The sequence below is a fragment of the Sparassis crispa genome (genome assembly GCF_003851025.1).
Source record: "Sparassis crispa DNA, contig_000014F, whole genome shotgun sequence".
NCBI classification, from domain to species: Eukaryota; Fungi; Basidiomycota; class Agaricomycetes; order Polyporales; family Sparassidaceae; genus Sparassis; species Sparassis crispa.
In genome coordinates this window covers 71,273-98,544 of record NW_020939761.1, presented here as the reverse complement: position 1 = coordinate 98,544, position 27,272 = coordinate 71,273, and the positions used below count along the sequence as shown (strand labels likewise).

The window sequence follows — 27,272 nt, the reverse complement described above, 5'->3', positions numbered from 1 at the left end:
ACAGAGTTGCCACCAAAGGGCCGGGACCATAGATTAATACTTCTTCGATGTCTCGGCGGCTGTCAATGAAGCACAAATACAGTCTGTGAGAGAACGCGATCGACAGAGAAAGTATTCGCCTTGAAAGTAGGGTGAAACGGTTAGTTTGGAATGAGAATAGATGGTAGATTAGACGGACAGGAACCGCAAGCGGTAAAGAATTCTCAAAACATGCTTAACGCATTGAGTGACCCAAATTACTGCACGCGGAGGTGCGCACCGAGATATTGCAAAGACACGTTAGAACTGACTCTGTTCGTCCTAGTAGCAACATGGACAGTCAATACCATATATCCAAACGTATGCACACATCTCTTTACCTGTACCACCACAGCTCTGAAGCACCTGTGTCAGTCCTCGGCATGATGTTTGTCCAATCGTTAGCGGCACGCCTGCCGCAACCTACTCCGGTCACGGTGTTCGCAGTAAACCCGGGCCTCTGCCACTCGCAGATACTGCGCGAGGCGATCGAGAGCCCCGTAGTGAAGCATCTGACGGCAGGGTACAAGGCGATCCTCTCGCGCACGACCGAGGTTGGCAGCCGGACACTCGTGCATGCGGTGACCGACCCCAATGAGCGTACGTTCCACGCACACTATGTTAGCACATGCATCGTGGTGGAAGAGAGTGACTATTTGCGGACAGCGGAGGATAAGGCCCTTACGGAGAGAGCTTGTTTTCGGGAGCGTGCTGTACTGACCATAGTTTAGAACGAGACTTTGGAAATACTTGAAGGGATCGATCCTAGGGTGAAGCAATTTGTTTCGGAGTATCTATCTTCTCTAGTAGACCACTCGGCCTAGTCGCTTCGTTTACCTGCAAACTTTGTTAAATGATACCTTCTTACCCGCAACAGAAGACCTTCATAAGACGTTCTTGGAATGCGCAGAAGTCCGCAACAGTATTACTGTGCTTCGCCTGCATGTCCGATAGCCTTATTTGCAATTCGAGAGTGCACATTCCGATCATGCTTCTGTTCCAAGCCTGCTTCGGCTATTTGGGCAGTATTGATCGTCGTGATGCCAGCAGACTAACAAGCACAGAGAAATAGCGCATGATGGATGGGCTATTATGCTGCATTGCAACCTAGAAAGTACCACAAGAGACTAGCTGGCGGGTTCCAATAGGTACTGTTTGACGATCTGCTTCACTTTGGGATCGATCTGCTGAAGCACCTCTACGGTTTCCGCCTATGTAGGGACCAGGGGTCAGCTGTATGAGAGTACATGCAAGTGAACCGAGTATGCACCCATATTTCGTCTGAGAGCTCCCGTTCCACATTCCCTTGCGCAGTCAAGAGGCCACGACGTTCCCGCCGCTGACGTTGTGTCTGTAGAATGTCTCCTGGCGTGTACGGACGTGCGGCTGTCAATCGTGTGTGTGAAGAGGGCCTTGACACGAGCAGTCCCTTCGCCTCGCGGAAGAGCTGGTAGTGGCAGGAGCCCCGGTCGAGGGCTATCACTGTCACAGGGGTGGGCTTTGGCAGGTCCGCGCTCACCATCATGGCCAGGACTGCTCACGGGCGATGATATCAGCGAAGGTGATCGAGGGTCGACAGAACCAGAGAGGGGCACGTTTCGACATCAAGTATCTCTTCGCCATGTTCCTGGAGAGTTCGGCGAGCTTCAACTGTATAGGACATCTTCAACATCGGATGTACTGCTCGCAATACTTGGGACCAATACCGCCAGAATCTTCGGCCACTGTGTCACCTTGGTGAAATAATACGCATCGATTGAGACAGTGGTCAGGGGTGATGCAGATCCAACCATGACGCCTTGATGAGGTTAGGAAGTAGGAGGATGCTCAACAGAGCTGCAGACTTCGCTATTTTCCAATTAGCATGCACGGTGACATAGAGGCTAATCTCGAAGACCTACCAAATCTCCCAATCGTCCGCAGTGGATGCATAAATACAGCGTCTTGGAGCCTTACATCTCCCTAGATGGGGGACTTGTCGATGAACCGAAGGAAGCCAGATCCAGCAGACCAACTAACAGATTATGGCCGTTGGAGACGGGCTCGATCACTTAACGAACTGAATTAACGAAGATTCAGAACCAATGCTGCTCGAGTAGGTTCTTGCGTGCTCACATTTTCCGGCTTCTTCGCCCTTCTTGGCATCTCTGTTGGTTACCATGGACTCTAGCTGGGGAACCTGTTTTGCGGTTTCAAACCCGAGGCAAACGTTGGCACCAACCACGGCGACAGACTTGCCCCGTAGGCTCGTCGTCAGCAGGTAAACTTTCGAGAACTAAGTATTCACGGAAGAAGCGAGGCTCATCTTGAGATGCGGAAACTGGGTTCACCAGAGATCGACTCGCTCCCCACACTGTTGCACGTTTTAAGCACCTCGACTTCCTAACACCATGTACTATCCCTGAAGTTGGGTGAATCGCCGTCTCCAATCGGACCGAGATTGCCATCAGTGCTATCCAGATGGTAGAACCTCTGCCTCACTTCCAACGTAGTCCGTTCGAGCTGTTTGCCTGAACATTACGCCACCACGTACCTAACCTCGGAATGCCCTCGGAATGCTTTGGAATTTCTTTGTGACACCAGAGAACCATCGTGATCCCAAGTCGATGCTCTGCTCGCACTACGAAATTCCGATGTGCAAGGCCAGAGTGAAGTTGAAGAAGCGCCTTGGAAGCGTCCTGCTTATCTTATCTGCGTGTTTTATCGATGACGGCGGGCTTCCGATGTCACAGCGGTCTCCTCCCGTTTTTATTTCCGGCCTGGCCATTGGGTGAAAAACTATTGCAGTTTATTCTCTCTATCGCCCCATGACTCCTGCGCGACTAAGTCACCCAGGCCGTTCTCTTGTCTGGACGAGATAACTTGTCTTACCATGACCGACTCATCCCAAGAGAAGATCCCGACGAATGTCGATATAGAGAACGACATCGCTGCACTCTCCCAGGTCGCCGAGAGGGAGAAGGATAATCTGCACATCTATAACCGCTGGACGCAGAAGTTACTCGTCTGGGGAGTAGAAGCGAGAGGTATGTTCTTGGACAAAGTTAACTGATTTGACCCATCTGACGCTATGTAGGTATCCTCCCGGTACCTGTTGAGCACCGGACTGACACCCAGTACCATAAACTGTTTTTCATATGGTTATCTGCGAACTTCAACATTCTATCGTGTGTCGATGTCCCTTTTTCGCACCAATTATGCTAAGCATAACGGTATAGGTTTTCCGCAGGCACTCTGGGTCCTGTTGTATACGGCCTGGGACTGAGAGACTCATGCCTTGTCATCTTGTTCTTCAATCTGCTATGTAGCGCTCTTCCTGCCTATCTGTGAGTAGATAACACATCTCCATTGATGCATGTTCTAACTTGACTGTCAGAACAGCATGGGGTCCGAAGCTAGGTTTGCGCCAGATGTGCCAGGCCCGTTACAGTTTTGGGTACGTGCACCCCATCCGATCAGTATAAAATCGCGTTCATGTCAATCTGTTCCAGTTTCTTTGGGGTTATTATCCCTAGTATCTTCAATCTTGCATCAATGTGTGGATTTTGTATCTTGAATTGTATTCTTGGCGGCCAAACACTTGCCAGTATCACTAACGGGAATCTCAGCTGGAGGTCGGTGAACGCCCTGAAACGTCTCGTAGTGTGAGTGCTGACATTGCCGTAGTGTAGGAATTGTAGTAATAGCTGTAGTGTCTCTTCTGGTACGTTTGATATCTCGTCATTCGAGGAGGCTGTCCAACTCTTGTCGAAGATATCATTTTGTGGTTACAAAGTGATTAATTGGTACGTTTTTGTACTTCTCCCCCCTGTGATGTCTAAGTAAACATGTGATAGGTATGAGCGACTCGCTTGGCTACCTGTCCTCATCAGCTACGTCGTAGCCCTCGGCTTAGGTGGCAAGCATCTATCGAATCCCCCATCGGCGGCTCCCGCAACTGCCCCAACTATCCTATCATTTGCCTCGACGATTGCAGGCTTTGTGATAACGTACTCCCCCATGAGCTCGGACTTCACCATATATTACAGACCTGACGTTCCAAGGTATTTCCACTATATTCTTCGGAAGTAAAAGGCGCTTACCTCATGACGTAGTTGGAAGATGTTCTTGTATTCCTACCTTGGATTCAACATCCCAATTGTATGCCGATTTTCGTGTTTCTGCATGTCATGTTATATATAAGTTGTCTCCACTAGATTCTCGTACAGTGTCTTGGTGCTGCCGTGGTCGTTGCCACACCATCCGTCCCAGCATGGGCAGCAGGCTATGATGGTGGGAATGTCGGTGGCCTATTGGAGGCCATGCTCAGCCCGTGTGGAAACTTCGGGAAATTCCTGACGGTGCTGCTTGCACTCAGTGTCACGGCAAATATTGCGCCGACGTTCTATTCGATGGGCCTCAATTTCCAGGTGTTTATCCCCGCCATGGTTGTCGTGCCGCGATACATGTTCGCTTTGGTTGCCACCGCTATGTACGTCTCCCTCGTCATATACCAGACGTCTTCAACCTGAGAATGTCTTTTGCGCAGCATTATCCCCCTGTCAATCATTGGCGCGCATACCTTCTACTCCACACTCACAAATTTCCTGGGGCTGATCGGATACTGGGCGAGTGCCTTCGGTGGCATCGTCTTGATGGAACACCTCGTCATCCGCCGCAACGACTTCTCCGCATACGACCTGCGCTTCTGGAACAATTGGCGCCACCTGCCGACGGGTCTCGCCGCGCTCGGCGCGTGCGCGCTGGCCTGCGGGCTGATCGTGCCGTCGATGGACCAGGTGTGGTTCGTCGGCCCCATCGCGAAGAAAACGGGGGACATCGGATTCGAGTTGGCGTTTGTATCAACTGCGCTATTCTACATACCCCTTAGATACCTCGAGTTAAGATTCAAGAAGCTGGTATAGACGATGGTCGCTATCGCTGGATATACTAGGAAGTTGCACGTACGATAGATGCAGCTAGAAACGTAGATGTAGCTAGAAACGTAGACTGGGTCGGAATGTATTGATCATATGCCACAAAATGACGGGGCTAAACTGTGCCGCTGGCTGTTACGTATCTTGTATTTCCGAGGGAGATAGACTGCAGATGCGGATCGTACATGAGGCCACCTCGTTTACCGCAGAAGTGAGATGGCCAAGATATTATGAAGTGCCGCGGAGCCTTCGTCCACGCTAAGACGTCTTCTCTTCCTATCACAAAACACAATGTAGCCCAAGAGGTGCATCCGATTCTCATACATGCGCATCCACACGTGCACTCAAGCATACACACTTCGGGTGTATCATGGCGAGAGGACACAACCGTAGGAGAGGATACAGAAGGGGATTCCGGGGGTCTAACACGATGAGATAATTCGGGATACCAATACCTGCCAATTATGAAGAGCAGCGGAAGGGGATACACGCTGGCAGAAATGGTAGGAAAAAGGAAATTTCCGCGCATCTGTATCGACGTGAATGAATATATAACGGTGAAAATACTCGTGCATCGCATAAATGCAATGTCTTTTGAGTGTCGAGTGTCGTGCTGGACCACAGCACTTACCACAAACTAGAACACTGAATCTGAATACTGGGGGGGGGGGGGGGAGTTAATGAGCTAAAAATATGTCGACATGTTCATTACTCACCTTCATTGCTATACAAAATGCAGTCCCGGGAAAGCGTGTCCCCTGATAAGAAGGGGTACGGTGAGACTCTAAGAAATACGTCACTGACGGAGGTCCTATGTCGAACAGATGTGATTCTTGCGGCACCTCAGAATATGAAGAGGTAGTTGTCTTCTATACGAAGCCGATGTATTAGCCGACGTTGCATGCTGGTCGTTGTGAGGTTTACCTCAAAAATCGTAGCCACATTCACTGCGACGAAAAGCATCCAAGTAATATCGGAAGAGCAGTCATGCCACCAAGGAATTTGAGAGACAACGTGACGCGCGAAGCCGTAAGTGAATATTGGAGTGGCCGAGTTAACTTAGGCTTCAAACGGGAACTCGGTGTCAAGTCTAGGAGAGTGAACACTCTTGGTATTTAGAGTGAGCCAAAGCAGGACACCATGGTTCGGGAGTGCGCATTTCGTCAGTCCAGGCAGAGCCCCACACAATGTTCGATATAAGGTCGCAAGTCAATGGCCGTACACATGTACGCAGAGGCTACTGACAGGTACTAACGTGATCAATTAAACAGAAGTGAGAGACGTCTGGAAGAACGACCAATATTTCGGGCTTCGCTGCGTGAGTCACGCAGTGGAGCTCATCGCCATAGCGGTGAATCTTCAAGCGAAACTCGGGAACTTATGTCTGTCCCCATATCAGTCGAGCATAGAGATTGAACGACGGCGCCAGCTTATGGGCATAGGAGCGTGAGCCAACAGGAGACAGCAGCTTGAATTGTGAGCTTGTGGACTTGGTATCGACAACAAGCCTCAGCGGCCAGCCGCTCTTGGTGGCAACTGCCAGACGGCGCAGAACTAAATTAGGCAATCGTATAGTTCCACCTCACCGGTGGCCGCCCCGACGGTGAGCCATGTCCAATGTCTTTGAAAGTCACAACGACATGTCGGCAGGAACATTGCTTCAGGATAACCCTGGATGAACCCTGCTTTACTGTTATGTATGACTCTTCTTGCACAGCCCGTGGGTCAACTCGGTCACAGGCTCGGGCATAAGTTGAAGGTCAGGTAGCTCTGTCGTCTGCTACTTACCATCCTACCCCTGCAAAGTATGACGACTTGCGCTAATTCAACATACTCCCCCCTTCCTGACGACGACGATAAGGAGAGCAACTCGCTGCTCGCCGTTCGTGATGGCGAGCAGGCGAGCCACGCTCCCGCGAGATGGTCTATCTTCGAAATCATCCTTGTCTTGGTCGTCCTACTCAACGTCGTCCTTGCTATGTTTTCTGCATATTTGGCCTTGATGAGCTTGAGAGCTTGGTTTCCGGAAGCTTTAAATGTGGCTAGTCTTCCTCGCCCGGACCAGTTCGTAGGCCTTCCCGGTGATCCTTATGGAACGTGTGAGTTCGATGGATCCACGTTACACGTTACCTCTTCCTTCTCCTCAGACTGCGAGATAGCGAGTGGAACGACAGATAAGAGTTACTAAGGGGCTTTTACGGCTGTGTGTGTAGGGGGTTGGTTCGCGATTAGCACACTGATGGTGAGTGCGGGCCCTCCGACGCGAGCGAAAATTGAACTGATTGAGAAAGTCAAAATTTTGTTCGAAGACGCGCATGTTGGCAATTTGTGTTTCAATTATAATCTTTCCCCTGCATCTCGCACCTCTCTTACTATTTCGACCTGCCGCTCAAAATTCTTAGCTCACGGCTGAGCCTCATTGAGCCGTAACATCTGTCGACTACCCCGCATTGTACATTCCATAGTTTTGATGGGTGAGTTTATGAGGAAAGTCCTCAACTGGAAGCGGCTAGTTTCGAGGTTTCTGTGACAGATGAATCCGAGGTCAGTCTTACGCATGAGACGCACGATCACACATTATTGCTCACTCCCTCAGCTAGGGTATACGTGGAAGATTTTCAAGAATAATACTCTAGGTACGATTGACCATGATACCCACTGTAGGTCGCGTGCGGCACAATGCACATTCGTGTGGGAGAAATACCGCATTTCGCACAAGTATTACTACTGCTGCCATTGCTAAAATCCACGACCAGGCGCCCCACCAAGCGCCTTATACTTTACGTCGAAAATCTCATATTCGCTCCGGACCGTGGTGTTCCTTCCCTCATCCATCGATGATGCTGCTCCTCGTCGATTATTGTCAGCCAAGCTCTGTCCTCTCCATTTAGCCCTTGCATGTAGGCAGGTAGTCCCTACTGCCTAAAACAGGGGGACAACGTTGGACAGGCATCTGCGTTCCGTGAACACTCTCGTCTCAGCGTTCGCATGCACACGCTCTTGTACGGTTGCGTTACTGGTTGTCGTCCAAGCATTTAGCTCCCCTTCGGCCCCGATATATGGTACACATCGCAGACATCCCTGCCGCTCCGTTCACGGAGATCATTCGTACACCGAACAGAAGCTTCGATCTCGAGATCATGTTTTTAAGAGGTGATACTGCTAGTCTTTTCTCCATGAGGTACGACAACATATATAATATATAACATACTGACGCGTACAGCGCGATTTCTCCCGCGACACTGTGAAATGCCTCCTTATCGGACCTTGTCAAATCATTTCTGAGACCGAACTCGAGCTGGTCGGTACGTGGGTATCAATCGTTGCTCTTAGCACCGCCACGGCACACCTATCTCACTGCACCCGGCCCGCCATTTGGAACGGTATTCGCAACTATTCCGGTGTGTGCGGGGTTCCGGTGTGTGTGCGGGGGGTGGGGGTGGGGATGTCGGGGGTAGGGGAGGACATCGCCGATATTGGCTGACTTAGCGTCTTGTACGGATCGTACACCTCGGACATGTTCTTGAGGTGTGTACGCCATGGTACGTGGGAAAACATAATATCCAAATATCCAAACGGGGCGGTGAGTGTACGAGAATGCAATCGCAGAAGTGAACCATATCACAGTAACTAACTAGGGCCCGGAACTAGGAGGGAGGCGCGAACAAAATGGACTAAAGGTATAGTACTCAAGATCGAATGGCGAGAAGTCCGTAAACAAAATTAGATCCGTGAACGAAGGTGAATGAACTAATAGAGACCATGAGATCAATCGCAAGGAGTGGTGAAGGGCGGATCCGAAATAAGACGCCTTTAGAAACAATGTGCAGCATCCGGCACTGCATACGGTAAGATTGTCGTGTTCCGCACGACACGAATCGAGGAAGGATGGCCGCCGCACGTCCAGCGAACGGTAGCGGAAGAGGTAGATACTGTAGAAAGGCGTCAGACGAGAAATATAACAGGAAATACATCACGAATAATTCACCGAGCTCAAACACGATCGAGCCCGTGTTTCTTCAGCTGGTGCCTCTTCAGCGCATCCTTTCTGCTAAACTTCCGATTGCATGCGTCGCATACTGCAGCGATCGAACGAAGATGCGACGCCGCTACGTGCCTGCCGAGGCTTCCCTGCTGCATCCTGCGTTTGCACAGTCCGTGCTCGGTGGGCCATCTGCACTCCACCTGCTCTTGTCGGCCGCAAATATGTGCATGCTTGATGTGGCGGTTGATGCCGCCTGCCGTAATGTCGTCCATTAGTACATCGCACTTTCCGTCCCAAGACAGGGCGTTAGGCGTGGGAGATGAGTCACAGGGACCGAAGGGGGTGCCGTGGTCGGATTCGGAGTGCAAGAAGTGAAAGACTGCGAAAATGGCTGTTCAAGGACATGGCGAGGAAGTTGTGGACCAAAAGCCGAGCTGAAGTTCGAGGGATAAGCTGCGCTCCCGTGAGAGTACGTAGGCGTTACCGTGAAGGCAGCAGGCGAGAGACCGTAGTTAGCTTGAGCTTGGATTACCGTCGCATGCGGTGGAGCTGGTTCGGCGGCGGGGTCGGGAGCCACGCACATGCTGCGAGTTTGAGGATTCCAAGTGTTACGCATGTTCGAAGAGAAGGGTGAGTGGTCCGACGGCGGGGGTTTTGCCATAGGAAAATGGCTACGCTCGGTCGCAGGGATACGCGAGAAAGTGGCAGGTGGACATCCACGCCGTGACGTGTCACCGGCGGGCATGTAGGGGGCAGGTCTACCATACAGCCGTCCAACTATTGCATGGGACGGCGAAGGTGCGGGGAGATTGTCGTCGTGAGATGAGGCGCCATTCGCCTGGATGACTTCAGCATTGGACATGTTGGGGAGCACCGAGTCCAAGATGTGAGAGTTGAGGTCGCTGTGGCCGATGAACCCGGCAACCCCCGCGGACGACACCTCGTTCCTACGCAAGACAAGCACCGATGGTCAGCTCGGACATGGACAAAAAAGAGGCCGGGACGTACCCTCGTCCTGCCAAGAGAAACTCTCTGGAGCAAGGCAGGCCCGACCCACTCCAGTCAAGTTCAATCGAAGCCATATCGTCTCTCGCTTGGGGAGAACACTCCACTGGACCATTCTTGTAGGCCGAGAAAGACTCATTCCACAAAGACGACATGAGGGCGTATTTTAGCAGGAGTGAGCTCAAATGAAGATGAGCAACTGCAGGTTGAATGCGTTATAACCTCTCCGAGCACATCGTGCAGGGCACAGGCTGTGGCAAGCAGCTGCTGACTGTTTCCGCATATGTGGGTACTAGACGGGTAGATAATAGCGGATGTAGACACAGATCCCATCCGGAGGAACGAATATTGAAGCAGGGTGTGCGGACAGATCATTATTCGGCGGTTGGCCATTGCTCATCATCGATCATCTCCAATGCGGTGACGCGGACGTGTCGTGATTGACGCCGTCGTTGGCGCTCATTATCTTCGGGAGTGTCCATTTTGTTCGCGCCTTCCTCCTAGTTCGGGGCCCTAGTTAGTTACTGTGATATGGTTCACTTCTGCGACTGCATTCTCGTACACTCACCGCTCCGTTTGGATATTTGGATATTATATTTTCCCACTGTACCACGGCGTGCACACCTCAAGAACGTATCCGAGGTGCGCGACATGTACAGCGACTGCGTGCCCAAGCACGCTTGAATTTGCCAATTCGAGTTCTTGTGAGATGGCGCCGCGTCAGCCAATATCACAGACGAGAACAGTTACGAACACCATCTCGAAAGGCGGGCTCGATGGCTGAACAGTCGGATGGGTGCGTCGGCCTGCTCGACTTCGATTATCGAAATCATCTGACAGTAAGCAGGTGCGTCAGGGGACGCGTTTTTCGCGTCGGTCGTCAGTATGTCGTTGATGGTTTATATTCTCGACACTCACGGTGAAAGGACTGGGTCATGGACCGACGAGCAGTGAGATACATACAAAGAATTTGTGAAGGGAAAGCACGATCTCGGGATCAAAACTTTCGCTGGCCATGCTCCTGGAACACTCCGCGCCACACGGTGTACCAGTACTTGATCTCCGCGGCGAGTGCAGCAGCGATCATGGATCGAAGCTGAAGAGCCAAATGCTTGGACTCATCACCACCTAGCCTGTAGAGGGTGAAGTCATGTATAACGCGAACACCGAGACGAAGCGAGAGTTTTCGCAGAGGGCAGATTATCTGTCCGACATCATCATCGCCCTATTTATGCTGGCCTAGGATATTCATGCAAGTGCTTGATCACCCCCAGTGAAAAACCCATCGTCGCGCTATAACGAAGTGTGATAGAAATGTAGCGGTCATGTGATCCCAGGGAAACGCGTCATCTCACTGCTCAGTAGCGGCAAAGTCGTGCTTGTTTTTCCCCAATCTTCCTCAGCATGACCACGGAGAGTGCAGAAGGCCAACCCCCCTTCTTCTGGTTAGAATCCTTATATTGCTTCCTCATGCGCTGAAATCCCACTAGGCTGTTTGACGATGCTGCCAGGTGTGTAATTTCGATGTGAGGAGGAGCTCCGAGTCGACCTGATGGATGTGTGTGTTATCGCTGGGCCGAGGCCTCTCAGCTCAAGTTATCATCCGCATAGCAGCAGTTCTACCCTGCGGTTGAAAGATCCGCGACAGTGATGGACCGGTATGCGACACCAATACATTTTTGGTATCTGCGCTAACAATGCATTTGATTGAAGACGCGCAAGGAGATAGAGACCCGGTGGCAGAATTTCAACGAGAGACACCAGGAAGAACGTGATACAGCTGCGGAGCTTCCAGTTCCTCGCGCAGGAGGGACATCGAGCAAGGTTGGTGTCGATATGGCACCTTGCATGGGTGGTTGATCGTTTCAGCCCAGGGAATATCGGGAAATCAAGACCAACTCAGGGACTTCCCATCCGCATGCCCGCCAACGTCTCCCACTCGATGGCATGTGCGACTTGGCGGTCATTGCCTTGACAGAACACGGAGCGCGACATGGGAAATCACGAACGGGACTTGCGTTGTGCGGATCCGTGCACTAGTGAGAAAAAGTACCGGCTAACGGACATCGTGATCCGGGGAAAAGCCTGCGCATGCCATCGACTTCCTCTCGCATGTCCAGCGGCGAGCTCATTAAACTGGTACGGGCGATCACCGCCTCTGAAATAAATCACCTCTTTCTGCTGTTTAAATTGCCCAGATTGCAGAAGATTTAATTTATCTTCGTACTGAGTTCCAGGAACAGTGGCACAAAATTACGTGGAGAGTCAACGGCTTCGACTCGGGTGGTAAGCCTGCTAGAGACTCAAGGATGATGCGTTTATCCGCTGGATCTGTTTTTAATGAAGCGACATGGTTTCTAATATCTTCCGGCACTCAGAAAACTGACAGCCACTCTCGCGAGATAATTCAAAAGATGACGATCAAAATCCAACCTAACCGAGTGGGACGCCGATCGGATACGAAGCTTATGGGCTCCATCCCCTTGTTGCCTGGGCTCAGCCTGGCTGTGGTGAGTATTCCTTTGGCTGCTCATTGCTCTAACTCATGCGTAGCTCATCGTGCGCCATTGACGAACGGACATCGGAAACACGAGAAGACATAACCTTTGCCGTTGAGATTTATCAAACAATCTGTCGGCATCTCTCCGATTGTCTTCGTGGCTGCAATACCGAATCTGGGAGACTTTCAAATCACAACCAGGATCTGCAACTGAATTTTAAGCGACAGTGGCAGTGTGGAGTTTTATGGTGATCTCACTTGCTGGAATTATTGCCGGGTCGGAACCTATACAGAACGCTATCGCCGAGTTCACCGGCGGGAGGGAGAGGATAGTCGAGGAGATATTTGATCTCGCTAAGTAGAGTTTTCTCAGCTTCATACCTACCTTCATAACTTGATATTCACGCAATCTAGATGTTGAGATGGTATAATAGGGTATAATTGGCCCGAGGGCAACATATGACGATAGAGTGAAATTTCTAGAGAATATGTCCAACCACGCGGTACAATGTCAGACGACGGGACGGACCTGCGGGGCTCCGACAGCTCTATCGCACAACTTGGCAGCTGGGCTTAGCGATGTCGTTCAACATGGATGCTACAGCACACTACGCAGAAGGGGAACTGCAACACCCAATACAGGAACGACATTGGCTGTGTTGAACAACGGCTTTACTAGGATTTTTCCTGGGTGATCTATACTTGCCGTCCCAATTCTTTCGTGCTGCAATAATCAAGCGTGACGTACAGTGTCGCCCAAGGCTGGTGGTGAATCGAAAATTCGTCTTCGCGATGAATAACCGTATGTGGCAGCGGTGCGAGTTCATGCTCAAGAGCTTCACTGTCAGACCCTGCTTCTGGATCAAAGCCGTAGCTGCATAAAGATTACGACGCCGCGTCAAACACAATCACGGTGGGAGGGATGTTTTCAGCGTGAAACAATTGCTGCGTAGACCAGTATGTAGACGGATCTGAAGACCGGTAAGTGGACGGAAGGGTCAGAACGTTGTAGTTGACAATGATGATTGTTAAGGCACAATATCGGACTCTTAGATATACGGAGGTCTTCCAGATGCGAGAGAACTTCGCTGCTTCGCGGGATGTTCAAAGCGACGAAGCTTAACCAGTCCGACGCAGAGTCCCATAATGGTGCCGCTGTTCTGGCGTTAAACATTCATTCAGTCATCGTCGCTGAGTTGTATGCGACGTAAATCCTGAAAGTAATTATAACGTCAAAAGAAGGGAACACTGATTACAGAGCTCAACCACGGTTGCTTAATTCAAGCATATGTTTTATGCAGGTTTCAGTTTCGGGAGTTGTTGTTATCTACATTTCGTAGTTTTCCTACTCAATATTGCCACACCTATGCAGTTACATCCAAGCACTTCGAACGATACCTATCTCACAGAACGTACCATGAAACGGTGGCCAATCCTAATCAACTCAAGATTGTATATGTCCGTTGTACAACGCTCAGCGTGATGCAGCTTCCATTCTCCTTGAAGTCGGCTACATTGCCAGACGGCGTTCCACTTGGGCAACGCACACTCGCACGCCAACCATTCGACGTATGTTCTGCCCAATGCCAGGAATTTCCCGTATCCCGTTTGTATATTGCCTTGGAGAACCCACGGCCCCGTACGTCAGTCTATCATAAGAGATTCAGTATCACTCCGAACGATCATGGTCTGAGCACAGACGCACCATGTGAACCTCGCATGCCCATCATACTATGTGCACCTTCAGTGGGTGTGGCAATGTGGAGTCCAAATAATCCATATGCGCATCATACTTGCCCGCTTCAAGATCCACACGTGCCTCAGGTTCGAACGGCGGATGACATGGCCCAGTGCTCTCGAAGGAGATAGGGAATGAAATGGTGCCCGAGTCATTGTCAATCGGAGATAGCGGACCGCGTGTCGGCTTAAACTGCAGGACACTTGGTGGGGTGACCAATGCCTGGTGCCGACGTTTCACCAACCGCAGGATAGTTATCACGGGCGGAATTGCCTATTAGTCGTGATTCTAGTGAGTCTGAGCAGGCGCAATGGAACTGTACAATTATCTACCTGCAACTGTCCTAAGATCGGAAGGAATGCCGCCTGCACAGGACTGTCGACCGCAAGGACAATGATCACGGCTACTGTGAGGATACTGTAGACCGTTTCAGATGTGGTGAGCACTGCCACTAGAGAAGTGCAGGTCGTTGGCCCAGTGAAGCTGTTCCAGATTCCGTGATACAGGTAGAGGACTCGAATGAGGATTAGGCAGGAGATGATCACGTTAAGCGAGAGCGACAGTGCCAAGAATGCAACACAACGAGGGTTGCGCACATGTGCCCGTAAGTCTAAGCCGAGGGCGGCAAGATCGGGTAAGAATGCACAACCAACCGCTGACTCTGGGATTTAAGTTTGCAAGTGTCCGAGATGGTGAGGAGCATACACACCTATCAACGCAACAAGCAGCAGAATGGACAAAAACCAAGCCGACCATTTGTGGCAGAAGATGGAACAGATCCGGTACAACTTTGCAAACATTCAGTGAATTGGAATTCTACCGATTGCATCGTATGCGTACCAGCAGCGCATCGACAAGCCAATTCATAACGATAAAGCTGAGATTGATTTGAGGAAACATTCATGCAGAAGAACATCTGTACTAACATCGAAGTCATAGCAACGTTCGTCGGGTTACCACTGTCTTGACTCAGGAAAGTGAAAGGGCCTCCTGGGCAATTCCCGTGATCTATGAAGACCACGATATCCCACTGCAGCTCTAAAGCCAAGCCGGCTGTGGCGAGGGAGAGAAGAAGGACAGAGTAGGCTAAGGATAGCCAATCCCGCCTCCCAATTGGCCTCAGATAATATCTCAGAGTCATCACAAACAGGGTTATGTGGGTTCCTGTAGAACCATGGTTCAGTCGCCAAGTCGAATATGGGAGAAGATACCGCCTGACCATAAGCCACTGCAGAAAGGGCCGTTCCAATGAAGTTCGCCCTCTCCAGCTGTAGCTCAAGAGTTGATGCATTGTTATGGGTAGGACAAGACATGGCGGGAAGAGAAATCCGCCGTGATACCTAGCACACCGGGAGCGACCTTTAAATACTTCGGAGCGCTTCTCAAAGGCATGCACTAGAAGCCACGCTTAGGGACAATGAGCGTAGTGACTGCACGACATCAGGATACGCCAAAACGCGAAGCCACTTCGCGCCATTACTTCCAAGGGAGCAATTCTAGGACAGCCAGCATCCATAATAAAACACAGCAAAGGAATTTCTCTGATTTCGAACTCACCTGAAACCTTATACACACACTTCAAACCTGCCGAGAACGACCGGCTACGTAAACGTTTTCCAACTACCAAGTACAACAGTTTGTCGACAATTTGTCGATATAGACGCCAGTCAACCAAATGAGATCACTGTGGGCGCCTTCCGTGCACAGCTGCCATAGGCACTGCTGGCTCTTCCAGAAACCAAGGTGGGAGAACCACATCCAGAAGCACACAGCCTGAGCATTGCAAAACAGCCACAAGGGGACCAAACCCACGCGCGATTTACTACTGTACGGATAGCTAGGGGCGTAGGGCCATAGCGTGTTGATCATGATGCATGAGCTCTTAGTCGTCTCTGAACGCCGGCGTAATAGGGATTTCGCCTGTACTACGATGTGTCTCGCGTCCTAGTCTATGCGCAGTCTTATACGCCGCTATTCGAGATGCTTTCCAGAGCACTAGTTATCCTATCCAGCCACATATCCAATATACCGAGTTGCATGACAGCATGGTCTCCATGTATTGCGCTTCCACCCATCTCTTTCGGAGCATTTTATAAGCAAACAGAAGGGACAGCATGATGTACGACCACATGCCTTCGTTCCATGAAGCCAATCTTCCCCGCAGTTGTAACAAAAGATTCGCGTTCACGCGCTTCAAGGTATCCGGATCTCGTATCCCGGTCTAAAGATGGTCGGCAGAGATGGTCTTACAGGTAACGCATCTACGTACTCGATTTTGCGTATCCCTCTGCAGTAACACATAGAGGAATGCCAGGCATTCGACAAGGCGCAGAGGTTCCGGTGTCTCCAAGAATTCGTCCAGAGATAAGTCATCCGACGCGAAAAGATCAGGCGGATGAGGCCTCAGGATGAGCGGACCGAGAGCGCGGAGGAACATGGGCGAAACAAAGACATTTCGATCGCTTTCTGCAGAGCCGGGAGCCGTAGCAAGCGCCTCAAGGACGGCTTCTTTCACCAGACCAACGGCAGCGACGCGCATCTGAGGTGACAAGTCCGAATCAGTCAGAAGTTCGTGCAAGAGATGGAGGCGCATCGGCGAGGGAGTGAGCGAGAGCACGGTCGATAGCAGGCGGAAGGTCTGATGGCGGGTCGACGGGTCTGGATGGACACCTGCGAGTTGTGGAAGAAGTTGGGCAAGAGGAACGATTAGATCCGATGGGAGGTCTGGGCGAGGGTACTGCAATCGCAAAGGTCCGATAGAGGAAATCAAGTGATAGAGCACTTCATCTAGGGCTACGTTCGCTTGGACAGATGTGAGTATCACGGGAAAGAATGATGTGAGCAGAGGAAGGGAGAGCGTGTAGGACGGTAAGTGTGCGAGCAGGACTAATGCAACACGAGAGGGTCTAGATTCAAGATTAGAAGGGGTGACACCCAGTGCATCTAGTGCCGACTTAGAACAGGTGTTAGGTCACTTCCATTTTGCGGACGAGATGACGCACCCAAGCTTTCGACACAACATCGTCACCTGTTGCAACATTCACGCCTGCGGAGTTGGGTACCACGAGTCGGGGGAACTGGTTTGCGAAAGCTACCCGTGCTAGATTGGTTTGGATGCTGTTTACGCAGGCTTCCACAGTCGAGTACAGCAGGTGTGCCAGAATGTGCTGTTAGGCTCGTATCAACCCGGTTACTTGGAAATACAGGATACATACTCCGCATCTTGATCGTTCGTCGACATCGTATGCAGAGTCTGAGGACACCCATTTATCGATCGATAATACTGACTCGGATACTGAAGCAACGAGCGCCCTTCCGTCATCATCGGCGGAACCGCCAAATTGTGTTATCAGAGATGCGAGTTCAGACAACAACGGCTTCATGACTTGACTCGGGAGTTTGTTACGCCTTGGCAAGCGCGGAACGCCTACAGCGCTAGGTGAGGTGTGTATGGTCGGTTACATATATAATGCACCCACATTGCGCATAAAGCCGGACGAGGCGGTCAATCTGCTTAAGAGGAGACAAGCCATGGTCCACCCCTTCAACCTGTTCATCTGCTTGAGAAAGGTATTCAAGATGTTCGGCAACTTCTTGCACTGCCATAACGACTTCTTTGGCACTACTCTCTTGGCCCATAATGTGAATGAGCTTATCAGCGCCATCGTATGGACAGGATATTAGAAGGGGGAGTAGAGTGAGAGGTTCCTGGTACAAAAACCTGTATCAGCGGGAAAAACAGTCGTAAATTTGAGGGAATTACAAGCGCAGCTGCACACCGCGCATGAGATATGGATTGAGAGAGCTGTTGCAGTGTGTAAGCAGCATGATCCTCGCGAACTGCAGATGTGATGAGAGAAATGAGGGCCACCGACAGATCCTAGTAGCATGTTAGGCTGAGTTGTATCAATCTCGCACGCTGTTACCTGCCCGTCAGCGAGTTTCAAATCTTGCTTCAAGGTTTCCATTCTATCAGTATTTCAGTGCAGCTTTATGTACGAGTAGGTCTGCTTGGGCACATCTGCGTGCAGAGGAAGTTTAGCAAATAGGTCGAAGATGTGATACAGACGCCGCGGCAATCCCCGCTGTCACGGACGGGGGCAATGTCACAGAGCATCACAACCATTACTGTCACACGCTTCCAATCACATGTTTTTCCTGTACCATGGTACGTCGATCATTGTCATTGTGCATGACACCCAACTTGACTTCGTACCATTACTGTCTACCTCTAGCCCACCCTACTGTTCTTTTATTGACGGGAAAGCTATTTCCGTTCATGCTTCAGAGATAGAACTTGCCAGAACCCGACCCAGAGAGCATAATCATCATGCCTAGTCTGGTTCCTCTTGCAATTCCTGCAAACTTCCGGCGCCGGTCTCTAATTACTCTCTTTTTTGCTGTAATGCTTCTCCGCTCTCGTCTGGTCTTGGTTCCAAGGTCTGTGGTGGATAAATTGAAAGCTGCGACGGCGCGGAAACGGGCCACTCCAGAAGAACTTGTGCTCGCTCTACAGCAGGTGTACGTTAACGAATTAGACGGGAATAAGACCATTCTTGTACCTTACAAGGACAGTATCTCAAAGGTTAGTAGTGCTTGTCTCTCTGGAAATCATTGTTTTCGTTGGGGTTGTGCCCGGTCACACCGCGGATGGGGTAGCGCTGAATTGGCCATTACACTGTACAGGCCGTGCGAGTATGCAGTTATTGTGACTGTTGTGATCAGTTATGCGAGAACTGGATATTCAGCATGTTCTAGTTGGTCCGGAATGTGGAACTTTTTCCCTTTCTCAATACATGGCCAGAGATATTATATGTATACAATGGATACAGGCGGGACTTGTCTTCATACACGGCCGTGAATCCGGCACGAGCGCTGTAGGCGTTCGATCTCGGTGGGCGTGGTCTCAGTCGACACGACAAGATTGCGTTGCCGTGATCTGAAGCTGTACATCTGGTCGATGAACGATGTTTAAAACGAGATCACTCTTTAGACTTGTCGCTGCATAATTATTTCGGAGCACAACGATTGAACATCTCTGGATAACCTTCTGTGCTTAGACTCATCTCTAGCTTTTTGTTTTTGATCTTATATTTGTCATCCGAACTTTCCTCAAAGTAGCTGTCCAAAGGGTCTCGTTCTAGTTTTTGCCTGCCTATGTGGATGATGTGCACTGCTGTCGAAGTCAACTTGCTGATTCGTGTGCTGACATAGAAGTATTTAGGTCACGATCCACCCAACATCTAGTGCCAGATTTGCTACCAATGCAAAACACTTTCCGCTGGTTCCCGCCTCGCACAAGCCGAACCTCGACAAGACGTTCCTGCGACAGCTCCTTGCGATTTTACGCATCGCCTTCCCCACATGGCATTCCAAGGAACTACTCATTCTCATCCTGCATTCGTTTTTCCTTGTCTCGCGGACAGTGCTCAGCGTTGCCGTTGCGCGACTAGATGGGCGAATCGTTCGAGACCTTGTCAGCGCAGACGCCCAAGGCTTCCTGAAAGGCCTCGGATTGTGGTTCTTGCTCGCTGTCCCCAGTATATGGACGAATTCAATGGTAGGTGTTGTTGGAGTTTTATGTGTATCATCAAATGACATGTAGCGGCAGATTCGGCATCTGCAGTCGAAGCTGTCTCTTCTGCTCCGGACGCGCCTGACTCGCTACACAGATGACTTGTATCTGTCTTCGTCTCCGGACTTACGATACTATCGTATCGCATTGGAAGGTGGTCTGGAAGATGTCGACCAGTACATCACCACAGATATCGCCTCGTTCTGTGACGCCCTGTCTGGAATATAGTACGCCGTCATATATACTCGGTACACATATTCGCTCACTGAAAATTCAGTGGCAACGTGCTTAAGCCGTCGCTGGACCTTATCCTGTTTACTTCACAGCTGTCACGCACGCTCGGCGTGCGTGGTACGTTGCTGCTATTCTTAAACTACTACGTGACTGCGCGTATCTTGCGCGCGGCGACACCCGCGTTTGGCCGGCTAGCTGCTGTGGAGGCGCGATTGGAGGGTGAATATAGAGCTGGAATGGGAAGAATTGACCGAGAGAGCGAAGAAATAGCGTGAGTTTTTCCATAAATTCCTTTAACCGCACTTACGGATCCGATCATTTCAGGTTCTATCGTGGTGGCTTGCGGGAACGCAGCATCCTTTGGCGCGCATACTTACGACTCATCAGTCACATCAATTCGATATACAAGGTATCCAGTCTTCACTGTGAATTTTGACGCTGAATTTACACGCGCCCCAGATCCGGATAGCATATGAGTGGACAGAGGACTTCGTGATCAAGTACCTCTGGAGCGCGGCTGGATACTGTCTGATATCAGTACCGGTCTTGCTTACCCGGCGACGACACGTCGGTGTCCAGACGTATGGCCCCGGAGGAGATGAAACTACAAACAACGAAGTCGCGAACAGAACAGAGAGTGGGTCATGTTGACTCGTTCTCTTTGAGCGGGATACTGACGTATATTGTTAGCCTACATCTCTTCCCGGCGACTGCTTCTCTCACTCGCCGATGCGGGCGGGCGGTTGATGTACGCCTACAAGGATTTGCTCGAACTCGCAGGCCTTACAACGCGAGTCTACACGCTCCTCTCCACGCTGCACAACCTTCCACCGCTCCCGTCGACGACCGACGACGAGTATGTAGATCGTATTGAGGTCAAGGATGTCGACGTAGGCATACCTACGCCCGCGTTCTTGCAGCCCGCCTCAGCAGAGGAAGTCACTGACTCAGAGCCGGCATCGCCCGGCGCGTCGTGGGTGCTTGTTAAGGACCTGTCGTTCATGCTGCGCGAGGGCGAGCATCTGATGATCACTGGAAGCAACGGCGTCGGTAAGACAGCAGTGGTGCGTGTGCTCGCAGGGCTGTGGGCGGCGCAGGGTGGAGGTGTCGTCCGGCGTCCGGCAGGACGACAGGGTGTTTTTGTCATACCGCAGAGGGCGTACATGGTAACAGGGACACTATTAGACCAGTGAGTAATCTAACGGTTTGCATGATGATTTTTTCCTCAATTGCTTGTGCAGGATTATATACCCACACTCGTACCCCGAGTACTTAGAGTCAGGGAAAACGGAGCAGGACCTTATGGACATCCTCACAGCGGCCAACCTTGCATATCTGCCTGCGCGTGAAGGCGGGTGGAATACACGTAAGGAATGGCGGGATGTCTTGAGTGGAGGTGAGAAGCAGAGGGTAAGTGATTATGAGCCTTATGAATGTTTTTGAACGTTCAAGTCCTCCACTGTATAGATGGGTCTCGCACGTGTCTTCTATCACAGACCGAAGTTCGCTGTGCTAGATGGTGTGTACTACAGTTTTATTTCCAGTCGATTTCTGATTTTCCGGTGCTATATAGAGTGCACAAGCGCAGTATCTAGCGACGTTGAGGGCCGCATGTACGAGCACGCCAAGTCGCTCGGGATCACGCTGATTACGGTCTCAATACGGTACGTCGCGCGCAACAGAGAGTGTGCTCGACACTGACAACGTCCACATGTCGACAGGCCATCGCTCATGCGATACCACACGCTACTCCTGACGCTTGCAGGCGACGGGACCGGCAGGTGGACGCTGTCACGGATCGGCACCGCCGAAGAACGCATGGGGATTGACCGCGAGATTGCATCCCTCGAGAGTAAGCTGGCTGACGTCGAACGTTGGGAAGAGAGGGTGAAGCAGCTGAATAAGGTGTTGTCGGCGCGCGAGCAGTGAGTGTTTCTTTTCAAGCAGCCATCTCGAGCATCTGTGCTGTGGATTATCTTGACTCCTTTTTTTACCTTTTGATAACACTTTCTCTTGACCTCTATCATACGCCGATTGGTCGCGGTTGATTTTCGACTTGCGACTTGCGGTCGGCTGTCACCTCATGCTTTCGAGTCCGTTCCCAACGTAGCCTTTATTCATCTATGTTTACGAAATAGAATTATCCCCATGTTGTCGTATGGGGTACACTCCTACAAAGTCCAGTTCAGGGTCTCCTTCGACTTGCTTAATATTGAGAAAAGACACAAGTCACATTCACCACATAAGTTACATCCTCTCCAAGCCTTTCGACAACCCAGTACATATACATCTAATGACTTTCACAACAAGGAAATGAAAAATGTAGATGATGGAACAGCCAAAGATATTGAATAAACTACTATGGTGCGAGTGTTTTGTTCAGTCGTGGAGACCGGCGAGGCTTTGGAGAAACTTCAGAAGTGCGGCTGGTTGCACCCGGGTACTCTGCGCGTCCGCGAGTGGCATCTCCACGTCTCTTTGCCGCGGGTTCCATCATTGGGTCTCTCCGGCACTCTTTTGCTGCCCGTAGGCGTGTCTGCCGGCATCGGCAAGTGAGAGAAGTCGGCAGGACAAGATGCAAGCTATGGTTTATGTCAATATCCCACTTAAAGTGATTGCAACATGACCCACTCTCTGTTCTGTTCACGACTTCGCTGTTCGTAGTTTCACCTCCACGGGGGCCATACGTCTGGATACCAACGTGTCGTCGTTGGATAAGCAAGACGGGAAGTGATGTACTCCACCGTCCACTCATATGGATCTGAGCAAATGTAATCTCAGCCTGAAAACTCATAGCGAAGACTGCAAACCTTGATTTATGAGTCGCAAGTATGCGCGCCAAAGGATGCTGCGTTCCCCGCAAGCCACCACTATAGAACCTGAAATGATCGGATCCGTAAGTGCGGTTAAAGGAGTTTACGGAGAAACTCACGCTATTTCTTCGCTTTCTCGGTCAATCCGCCACATTCCAGCTCTATATTCACCCTCCAAACACGGATATCGCAGCGCGTACCTTTGAATTCATCCATAGAGATAGCGAGCAAGAACCACAATCCGAGGCCCTTCATGAAGCCCTTGGCGTCTGCGCTGACCAGGGCCCGAACGACCTGCCAATCTAGTTGAGCAACGGCGACGCTGGGCACTGTCCGCGAAACAAGAAAAAAAGAATGCAAGAATGAGGGGATCCTTGGAATGCCATGTAAAGAAGACGATGCGTAAAATCGCAAGGAGCTGTCGCAGGAACAAGCGGAAAGTGTTTTCATTAATGGCAGCAAATCTGGCACTAGGTGTTGGGTGAATTCAAGTTCGTCGATGCAGTGTCTCCGTAAGTACTTGCTATATTCGGAAGTGCGGCACCTTCCGGGCCTGGCAGCGAGTCTTTCGTTTTCTTCCGTCATCTTCATTTCACCGAATTTCGCTGGTTACTTCACGTGCACGCTCAGTGAGTGGCCTGAAGAGAGGGGTGCACGGAGAACTTTCGAGTTCATTTGACTATTTCCATCGTGCTGACTCATCTTGTGCGGGCCATAACAGTCAAGACCAGTTGCTCAGCGCCCTCGGCCAACGTCGTACTCTCTCTCCATCTTGCATGTCTGTGCAGACGGCACCACATCCGGATCCCAACAAGGATGAGACATCCGTTCCTAGTACTCACAGTAGGCCAGGGACGTCGAGCAGACGACGGAATGCACCAGCGGCACCACACCCGAATGGACCTGTGACGGGAGAATCGTCGAGCGGTGGATTTCTTGGGAGTAGCCAGAGAGCAAGGCCACCTCGGAGTTCCGGTCGGGGTAAATCGACTAGCAGTGCCTCTATCGAAGGTGCGCACTCCGTTAATGCAGCTGGTCAGAGTGCACATACCCCTGCTGGCCCTTCCAGTCGACCGCATGACAAGAGAAATAGACTATACCACCCCCTTACTGCAGATCCTAAGCATACCGGCCAGGGGGTCACGTCAGCGTCCACCGAGAGCCCTCCTGCAGGTCCGGAGACAGGTGCAGACACCGTAAAGCAGCCATCGACTTCTCGCCCAAAGTCGCGGATGAACCGTCGCGGAGCAAAGTTTGGCGGCAAACTCACTGAATCACCATCAGAGGCTTCACGCGCAGACAAAAAACCGTCTGAGAGATATGGTCGTTCCGCGCCAAGAGGAGACGATCTTACCTCGACTCTTATTCGCGCACTCAGTACGCGTCCTTATCCAGATTGTCTCATTTGCTTTTCGGAGATACATCCTGCGCAGCCCACTTGGTCCTGCTCGCCCTTACTGCCCGCGACTGCCACTGTGGACGCAGAAGACGGCGACGAGCCGAAGGACAAAGCGGAAGACAGCATGCGCTGCTGTTGGACCACCTTCCATCTCAAGTGCATCCGTCCGTGGGCGGTGAAGAGCGTCAAAGATATTGAGGACGCATGGCGTGCCCGCGGTGAGCACAAGACTGGCGACTGGCGCTGTCCGGGATGTCAGTTGAAACGGACGGTGGTCCCGAGCGGGTATTGGTGAGTCTCATCTGTCATCTGATATGTGTTTGAGTTGTTCATTTTCCTCCAGGTGTTTTTGTGGTTCTACGCCAGAACCCAAACCTCCGCGTCTTGCGACACCGCATTCGTGCGGCAACCTTTGCTCACGTCCGCGTCTCTGTGGTCATTCTTGTCCCATTGCGTGCCATCCTGGACCTTGTCCACCGTGCCAGGTGACGACGCAGTTGCAATGTCATTGTGGGAAGCGGACGCTGTCTTTCCGATGTGCTCATCTTGTGCCCAGTAAAACGGGACTCAGGCCTGCTTCTGAGTTATCGTGTGGGCAGACGTGCGGGAAAATTTTGGACTGTGGGAACCATACGTGCGAGGGTACATGTCATCCTGGTGCTTGCAAGCCGTGTGCAGTGCGAGTTGCCGTGAAATGTTATTGTGGGAAGGATCAGAAGGAGATCGGATGCGGTGAGGGCGAGGAGAAAGAGTGCATAGTGGTGGAAGGCGGTGCGGAAAGGCAGTGGATTGGGAAATACTCGTGCAAGAATGCATGCGATAGGTGGGTGTACTGTCAAAAGGATATTCCTATCGTGCTGACGGTTTTGTGACAAAAGGTTATTCGACTGTGGCCTTCATCATTGTTCCAAGACATGTCATCCTCCTTCCCGCACCCGTACTCCCTGTCCCCGCTCTCCAGCCTTAGTGACGCGCTGTCCTTGCGGTAAACACGAGCTATCCCCAGCTGCATCCCCATTCTTCCCGCCACGCGTACTTCTTACCCGCAAAGCATGCACAGATCCCATCCCGACTTGTGAATCCACTTGCATGAAGCTGCTTAAAAGTTGTGCGCACGCCTGCTCTGCACGCTGCCACACGGGACCGTGTCCTCTCTGTTCCATCCTGATCGTCCGCCCATGTCGATGTGGCGCAATGACCCGGAACATCCGATGTTCGGAGAACCAAGCCCGCACACAAGATGGAACCTCAGAGAACGAGATTCTATGTGATCGCGTGTGCGGCGCGCTGCGTGCGTGCGGGCGACATCAGTGTAACCGTGTGTGCTGCCCGCTCGCTTCGCTTGCGGCTCTTACGAAGGGGAAGGGAAAGAAGCGCGCCGTTCCAGAGACGGCGGCGATGGCTGTTGCGGATGAAGCAGGCTGGCACCAATGCGACCTTGTGTGTGGGAAGATGCTCAGCTGTGGTAATCACCGCTGCGAAGAGCGCGACCACAGAGGAGTGTGTCCTCCTTGTTTGAGGAGCTCTTTCGAAGAGGTCTGTTCTCGCCGGCTCTTATCCGTAGTGAAGTTATAATGACCTTTTATTTTCTTGTAGATGATTTGCCATTGCGGCCGAACCATCCTAGACCCTCCCATCTCGTGTGGCACACGGATTACTTGTACATACGAGTGCTCGCGTCCACCGCTGCCGTGCGGGCACCCCAAGGCAAAGCACACTTGCCATGAAGATCCAATACCCTGTCCTCCGTGCCCATTCTTGACGACGAAGCGATGTGCCTGTGGGAAGAAGACTGTGGACAATATTCGATGCTCGCAGGAGAAAGTGTCGTGCGGTACGGCTTGTGGGAAGTCAGTGATAATTCAATTTTTGCGCTGGTTTCATTCTGACGTCTTCATCGTTCAGGCTCCTGTCTTGTGGTTTTCACCACTGCGAACGGTTATGCCACAGCGACCCGTGTGGGCCATGTACCGCTGTCTGCGGCAAGTCGCGCAAGCTCTGGTTCGTACCCTACCGTCCTGTTTCTTGGTTGGGATTTCTTATTACGTCTGTTAGTCTCCCTGCACATCACCCCTGCGCATTTCCCTGTCATGCGCCCGCATCCTGCGATGAATCGGAACCCTGCCGTGCAACGATCTACCTGACCTGTCCGTGCGGTCGCATCCGCACCCCGATTTCGTGTGGTCGGAGCACATTGAACCCGGCCGGCCGGGAAGGATCGCAGCAGATCAAGTGTTCGAACGAGTGTCTCGTTGCTAAGCGAAATGCTCGCCTGGCTGAGGCTCTGGGCATCAATCCGAACCGTACGGACGGCAGACAGGCAACGTTTAGCGATCCTTTGGTTGCATCTGCACGGGCAGATCCGAAGTTCTGCGCCTTGGTGGAGAAGACTTTTGACGAGTAAGTTGGAGTTATCCCTGCCGTTTCGTTGCTGATGTGGTATTTGCTGTAGATTTTTGTCCTCCGACAAGAAGAGCCAAATTTTACCTCACATGACCGAGTCACGGCGTAGATTTGTGCACGATGTAAGATTCATTTCCCTCGCATCTTGTTCTACTTGAGTTAACTGGTGTTTGCTGTACAGCTTGCCGTCGTGTACAGAATGGACACGCAGATGATTGACCAAGAGCCCCAGCGCAGCGTCCAGCTACTCAGACGCATCGACTCCCGCATGCCGGTGCCCATACTTTCCGCCGTTGCCGGAGTAACGCCCCCACCGTCAGTGCATCCACCTAACCTAGGCAAGCTCGCCGATCTGCGTGCTCCTTTACCGCATCGGCCATCACCCTTCTCGACTCCTCCGCCACAAAGTGCCAGCTCTTCAGCGAGGCGTGGATGGACGTCTGTCGTCGCTCCACCCCCTCGTGCAAGTCCGGCTGCAGACGTGTGGTCGTTGCCTGCCAGCAGCAATGTGAGCAGGCCCCCGAGTAGGCCTGCTGTGTCGCCGGTGCCTCCCGTCGTGCAACCCCCAGTCGTTGGTAATCAACCTGAGTATGTTCCTGATAACTGGGAGGACGATCCGTAAACTGTGGTTGAAGATGATAGAAGTCCGCATGTACGGACGGCTCAACTAGACTAAGTTATGTCAC

General features: G+C 51.5%; 9 protein-coding genes across 9 annotated transcripts; 4 read left to right on the top strand and 5 right to left on the bottom strand.

Moving 5' to 3' along the window:
• Nucleotides 1-210: 210 nt before the first annotated feature.
• SCP_1500320 (hypothetical protein) lies at nt 211-749 on the top strand (the record flags this gene model as incomplete). Its single annotated transcript, XM_027764142.1, has 3 exons — nt 211-251; nt 305-339; nt 394-749. 3 exons carry the CDS (start codon nt 211-213, stop codon nt 747-749), a joined length of 432 nt encoding a protein of 143 aa, XP_027619943.1.
• A 790-nt stretch (nt 750-1,539) lies between these two features.
• Nucleotides 1,540-1,811, bottom strand: SCP_1500310 (hypothetical protein; the record flags this gene model as incomplete). Its single annotated transcript, XM_027764141.1, has 2 exons — nt 1,540-1,668; nt 1,725-1,811. The coding sequence occupies 2 exons, from the start codon at nt 1,809-1,811 to the stop codon at nt 1,540-1,542; spliced, it is 216 nt and encodes a 71-aa protein (XP_027619942.1).
• A 1,079-nt stretch (nt 1,812-2,890) lies between these two features.
• Nucleotides 2,891-4,922, top strand: SCP_1500300 (Purine-cytosine permease fcyB; the record flags this gene model as incomplete). Its single annotated transcript, XM_027764140.1, has 11 exons — nt 2,891-3,044; nt 3,095-3,185; nt 3,237-3,344; nt 3,395-3,454; nt 3,510-3,632; nt 3,685-3,721; nt 3,772-3,803; nt 3,855-4,061; nt 4,113-4,158; nt 4,215-4,489; nt 4,547-4,922. 11 exons carry the CDS (start codon nt 2,891-2,893, stop codon nt 4,920-4,922), a joined length of 1,509 nt encoding a protein of 502 aa, XP_027619941.1.
• Nucleotides 4,923-5,571: 649 nt separating this feature from the next.
• Nucleotides 5,572-5,897, bottom strand: SCP_1500290 (hypothetical protein; the record flags this gene model as incomplete). The annotated part of the gene is made up of 3 exons (XM_027764139.1): nt 5,572-5,592; nt 5,651-5,803; nt 5,859-5,897. 3 exons carry the CDS (start codon nt 5,895-5,897, stop codon nt 5,572-5,574), a joined length of 213 nt encoding a protein of 70 aa, XP_027619940.1.
• Nucleotides 5,898-9,314: 3,417 nt separating this feature from the next.
• On the bottom strand, nt 9,315-10,079 carry SCP_1500280 (hypothetical protein; the record flags this gene model as incomplete). Its single annotated transcript, XM_027764138.1, has 3 exons — nt 9,315-9,353; nt 9,404-9,866; nt 9,928-10,079. The coding sequence occupies 3 exons, from the start codon at nt 10,077-10,079 to the stop codon at nt 9,315-9,317; spliced, it is 654 nt and encodes a 217-aa protein (XP_027619939.1).
• A 4,071-nt stretch (nt 10,080-14,150) lies between these two features.
• SCP_1500270 (hypothetical protein) lies at nt 14,151-15,475 on the bottom strand (the record flags this gene model as incomplete). The annotated part of the gene is made up of 6 exons (XM_027764137.1): nt 14,151-14,435; nt 14,495-14,817; nt 14,872-14,950; nt 15,003-15,039; nt 15,089-15,326; nt 15,382-15,475. The coding sequence occupies 6 exons, from the start codon at nt 15,473-15,475 to the stop codon at nt 14,151-14,153; spliced, it is 1,056 nt and encodes a 351-aa protein (XP_027619938.1).
• Nucleotides 15,476-16,123: 648 nt separating this feature from the next.
• Nucleotides 16,124-18,130, bottom strand: SCP_1500260 (hypothetical protein; the record flags this gene model as incomplete). The annotated part of the gene is made up of 8 exons (XM_027764136.1): nt 16,124-16,239; nt 16,296-16,383; nt 16,432-17,115; nt 17,165-17,329; nt 17,378-17,589; nt 17,642-17,870; nt 17,926-18,042; nt 18,089-18,130. The coding sequence occupies 8 exons, from the start codon at nt 18,128-18,130 to the stop codon at nt 16,124-16,126; spliced, it is 1,653 nt and encodes a 550-aa protein (XP_027619937.1).
• Nucleotides 18,131-18,492: 362 nt separating this feature from the next.
• SCP_1500250 (Peroxisomal long-chain fatty acid import protein) lies at nt 18,493-21,900 on the top strand (the record flags this gene model as incomplete). The annotated part of the gene is made up of 11 exons (XM_027764135.1): nt 18,493-18,747; nt 19,387-19,722; nt 19,774-19,964; nt 20,015-20,242; nt 20,296-20,380; nt 20,431-20,608; nt 20,662-21,160; nt 21,213-21,381; nt 21,439-21,490; nt 21,545-21,635; nt 21,693-21,900. 11 exons carry the CDS (start codon nt 18,493-18,495, stop codon nt 21,898-21,900), a joined length of 2,292 nt encoding a protein of 763 aa, XP_027619936.1.
• A 1,660-nt stretch (nt 21,901-23,560) lies between these two features.
• Nucleotides 23,561-27,208, top strand: SCP_1500240 (FKBP12-associated protein 1 homolog; the record flags this gene model as incomplete). Its single annotated transcript, XM_027764134.1, has 8 exons — nt 23,561-24,474; nt 24,527-25,006; nt 25,062-25,719; nt 25,780-26,033; nt 26,089-26,184; nt 26,239-26,583; nt 26,636-26,708; nt 26,768-27,208. 8 exons carry the CDS (start codon nt 23,561-23,563, stop codon nt 27,206-27,208), a joined length of 3,261 nt encoding a protein of 1,086 aa, XP_027619935.1.
• Between the last annotated feature and the right edge of the window lie 64 nt (nt 27,209-27,272).